We start from the raw sequence: 4409 nt of genomic DNA on the forward strand, positions 1-4409 counted from the left end.
TACAGAATGAACTGGTGATTATAATAGAATCAGGGACATAGAAAGGGAATAGACTGACTATTCTTGGGGGAAAAAGGGGTGTGGGAGATGCGGGAAGTGACTGGACAAAAATCATGCACCTATGGATGAACACAGTGGGTGGGGAGTGAGGGTGGAGGGCGGGGTGGGAGCTGGAAGGAGGGGAGTTATGGGGGGAAGAAAGAGGAACAAATGTAATAATCTGAACAATAAAGATTTAATTAAAAAAAAAATTTGGGACAAAGAGGCTGCTGAAGGGTAAGAACCAAAGGGAGCATTATAAATACACACTATTTTAAATATTCAATGTCCAGTTTTGAGCAGGACCTTCAGTGGTTTTAAAAACAGGAGTAAGCCCTGACTGGTTTGGCTCAGTGGGTAGAGCGTCGGCCTATGGACTAAAGGGTACCAGGTTTGATTCCTGTCAAGGGCATGTACCTTGGTTGCGGGCACATCCCCAGTGTGGGGTGTGTAGGAGGCAGCTGATCGATGTTTCTCTCTCATCGATGTTTCTAACTCTCTATCCCTCTCCCTTCCTCTCTGTAAAAAAAAAAAATCAATAAAAATATATTAAAAAAATAAAAACAGGAGTAAGTTTTATTTTTAATTTTCCTAATTAATTTCATGTAATTGATAATCCATTTGTAATATTTCTTTCAAATATTTACTGTATATAAGGCACTATTCTATATATTGGGATGAAACAGTATGCAAAAACAGATATAAACAACCCTGCCCTCACAGAGAGTATGTTCTGGTATTCAAAGAAAATACTCCAAGAGGATACCAAACCACTAAATTAAGACAAAGAAAGCAGACAAACTTGGTTAGAAAACACAGAGGATACAGGGCCAGGAGTTTTTATTAAACAATAATTTGTTTATACTTTAACAGGAATTTCTTTGGGTTACCAAATAGACCCAATAGTTTGGGTGGGACAAGCAATAGTATCCTCTTCCTTTTCAGATTTTGGAGCAGAATGTTAGAAATTTTAAGTAATTTTCCCAACTTCATTACATCCCTTTTGATAATAGGAGACACTGTCCCTACAGGGAATCCAGGCCTGTGCATATCCATCGTCTGGGCATTGATGGGGTGTCCCATTGCACCACTCTGGAAGGTTATATTCATTGACCTGGTTTCTACAGAATTCTGTTGATGGAATGACCTTGCAGTCTCAACTTGTTCTATGCTTATCATTGGGAAAACATTTCCAAGATTTCAAATTTCAATCCCAATCAAAATCACATAAGTACCCAACTGTTGATAAATGGTATTCACTATGTTGACAAGAAACGTATTCTCTTTACCTTTGAGAAATTACTTTGGGAATAAATGGAGAGGCAAGACTCACTTATAGGCCTTTAGATGTCTGTCTCCCAGCTTTCCCATGAGTCATATATGCACTCAAGAAACACAAAGTGTACCAACTCAGAGGGAAACTGGAGCTTTATTTGCTGTTTACACAATGAATAGTAGTTAGGAAGATGTTGGGAATTACCTTTTCTTGATGGCAATGTTTCTGATATTGATCTATATAAAGGAAGGTCTCTGCATTTTTTTTTTTTTTTTTTTTTTGGTGAACTGTTGGGAATGTGCTTCAGGCATGTAACATTGCTACCTCCAAGAAACTAAAACTTTGTAATGTGTAAGATATTAAATTAGAGGCATTTTCGTAATCGGAAGGGTGAGCCTTGGTCTTCTAGGGACCAACACATTTTTGGAGATATATAAATACAGTAGTCAACAGTAGGAGCAAAACAGACAAATTAAGAATCATAACTAGAAAGAACACGCCTTTTCTGGCAGATGCCGGGCCACTGTCAACACTACCTCCATAGCCTCTGTGCAGGCAGTAGGGCGGGGACCACCCATAGCCACAGTGGCAGTGATGTTTATTATTGCAGATTCCCTTCATGTTGCAGGTCTCAGGCAGGCAGACTTGTGATAGGAGGGGGAGACTGACACACTTCTTCTGTATGCAGATCTTTCTTGAACCACACATGGTGCCATCTTTCACTTCACCGATATCAGGTGTGTTTATCCCTAAATGATAACCGACACTCCAGCAGGTGACACCATTGATATGTGTGTGCTGCAAAGCAGAGTGATCTCTTAGATGGGGAATGTTTCTTACATTCTCACACTGAACTCTCCCACAGAAGATATCTGAGGTATTACATTTTAGGTATGTCGTACTATTTAGACCACAGTGGCCAAAAAGGTTTCCCTGGGAGTTGATTTCTTTGTAGCACTCCTGAGATGCACTCCTTGCATCTTCACCAAAAATCTCCCTGCACTGCTTGTCATGGTTATTACAACTCTTTTCATAGCAGTAGGCATTGTCACCACAGGGATTCCCATCCTGCACATATCCATCTTCTGGGCACTGGTGGGATGTCCCATTGCACCACTCTGGAAGGTCACATTCACTGATCTGTTGTCTGCACAAAGTCCCTGATGGCATGAGCTTGCAGTCTTTGCAACACAGCCCAAAAGCACAAGCAGAACCAGGGCTCAGAGTGCAGTTCAACAGACAACAGGGATCCTGTTCACACTGCTTTACAGATCCACAGTCACACTCCTCTCCTTCTTCAACCACATCATTTCCACAGCGCTTCAGAATAAGCATTTCCCCTGTACTTGGAAGATTGTGTAGACATGATCCCTGGTTTAAAGTGGTCTTTGTAAAATCGGCATAACTACAGTTGGTGAATCTTTCTGCTGGCATTCTAATAGCACTCATGATGCAACCACTTTGCCCACACCAGCAGAATTCTTCATCGTGCTGCATACCCAAAGTATGGCCTAACTCATGGGCCACGGTGAGGGCAAAAAGAGACCAGGGGTCTTCTTGGAAATTATTAACTCCACAGTCAATAGGAGGACGACATATTCCTGCAACATAGGCTATACCAAGTGTACTTATAAGTGAATTTTTAATGAAAATATGGGCAGCATCACAATGTAGCCTCGAAAGACTGATTTGTTTCCACTGAGCAAAATCCTCCAGAACCTGTTCTATGCTTATCATTGAGAAAGCATTTTCATGATTCCAAATCTCAATCGCAATCAAAATCACATAGGTATCCAACTGCTGATAAATGGAATCCACTATGTTGATAACAAGATATACATCCTCCTGCACCTTTGAGAAGTTACTTTGGGAGTAAATGAAGAAATTTCGATCTACCACCACAGCCAGCTCCAGAAACCATGAGTGGGTCCACCAGTTATCAGTTGAATTTTGTTTCAGAGTTGTTTTCGCAGCAGCCTCTTTTAATCCCAGTTGTTGGTGTGCTACATCCTTCTTTGTTAAGCCACATTGAATTGGTGGGAATTGTGTCTCATTAGAGTTTATCTTATACACCAGGTGTTCAAATGTGGTAGAGTGCCTGATGGGCTCGATTTCATAAGCAAAGTCATTTATCTGTAGCATTCCTCGAAAACCTCCAGAACAGGTACTGAGGGCAACCAGGGACCCTGGGACCCCCTGCACATAACCATGGTAGTAGCAGTCATCAGGAACAAAAGGCTGATCCTCCTGGAGGACATGCTGGTCCGTGTAGGTGAACACTGGCAGGTGTCTGGAAACCAGGAACTTCTTGACCCTCATGTGGATAATGTGTCTCCAGCCCCCTAACTGAATGCTATAGGAGAGCCAGCTCGGAACCTGTGAACCTCTGCTTTTGCTTGTCACCTTCAGGGGGACCACCACTTCTGGGGAGCTGAGGTGTTGAGAAAGCCTAGCCTGGGAGAGGCCAGAAAGGGATAGAAACACCCCAAGCCAGAGCAGCAGGATAACAATTCTCATGGACACGCTGGCCTCACTAGCCTCCATTATGGAGCTGCCATTATGGAGTCATCTATCCAGACAAAAAGAGTGTGTGAGGCACTGTTGGTCTGGCTCCTGCCTCTGAGCTGGTCATTGTGCAGAGCTGGCCTTTAAGGATCTGATTCCTGGCAGAGCTTCAGTGCTGAAATTGAAAATAAAAACAAGGGTGGGGAAGGTGATGGGAAGTAAGGAAAGCGGGAGAGAGAAAGAACTGAATGGTGAAAAGTGATTAATGAATCATGAAAATGCTTTAGATTTCCTTTCAATAAATGGGGGCGGGCAGTTGGGGGTTATAGATAACACAGAATTGGCCATATGTTGATAATTGGTGCAGTTGGATGTACTTGGGTTTTAATTTAATCTGATTAGGCTTGCGTAGGGGAAATGGAAATGAAGATGCCTGACCCACTACCAATAATCTGCTGGACTCTGAATTAATCCCTAGTCAATACTTCTTTTAACCTGATTCAAATCCTTCTATGTCATCTGTCCATACCGCTTCCTTTATGACTTCAGCTCTATTTTTTTTTATGACAAAGAAAGGGAGAAGAAGGAG

General features: G+C 42.2%; 1 protein-coding gene across 1 annotated transcript; it reads right to left on the minus strand.

Annotated features, from left to right (window-relative positions):
- Nucleotides 1-1515: 1515 nt before the first annotated feature.
- Nucleotides 1516-3859, minus strand: ADAM21 (ADAM metallopeptidase domain 21). Its single transcript, XM_070403657.1, has one exon. It carries the CDS (start codon nucleotides 3857-3859, stop codon nucleotides 1721-1723), a length of 2139 nt encoding a protein of 712 aa, XP_070259758.1. The 3' UTR covers nucleotides 1516-1720.
- Between the last annotated feature and the right edge of the window lie 550 nt (nucleotides 3860-4409).

The sequence above is a fragment of the Myotis yumanensis genome, unplaced genomic scaffold (assembly GCF_028538775.1).
Source record: "Myotis yumanensis isolate MYYU_CA2020_CCGP unplaced genomic scaffold, mMyoYum1.0.hap1 SCAF_1, whole genome shotgun sequence".
Classification (NCBI taxonomy): domain Eukaryota; kingdom Metazoa; phylum Chordata; class Mammalia; order Chiroptera; family Vespertilionidae; genus Myotis; species Myotis yumanensis.

What these genes read in the sequence shown, in the direction of transcription:
- ADAM21 (XM_070403657.1), bottom strand. Translation starts at nt 3,859, where the DNA reads ATGGAGGCTAGTGAGGCCAGCGTGTCCATGAGAATTGTTATCCTGCTG.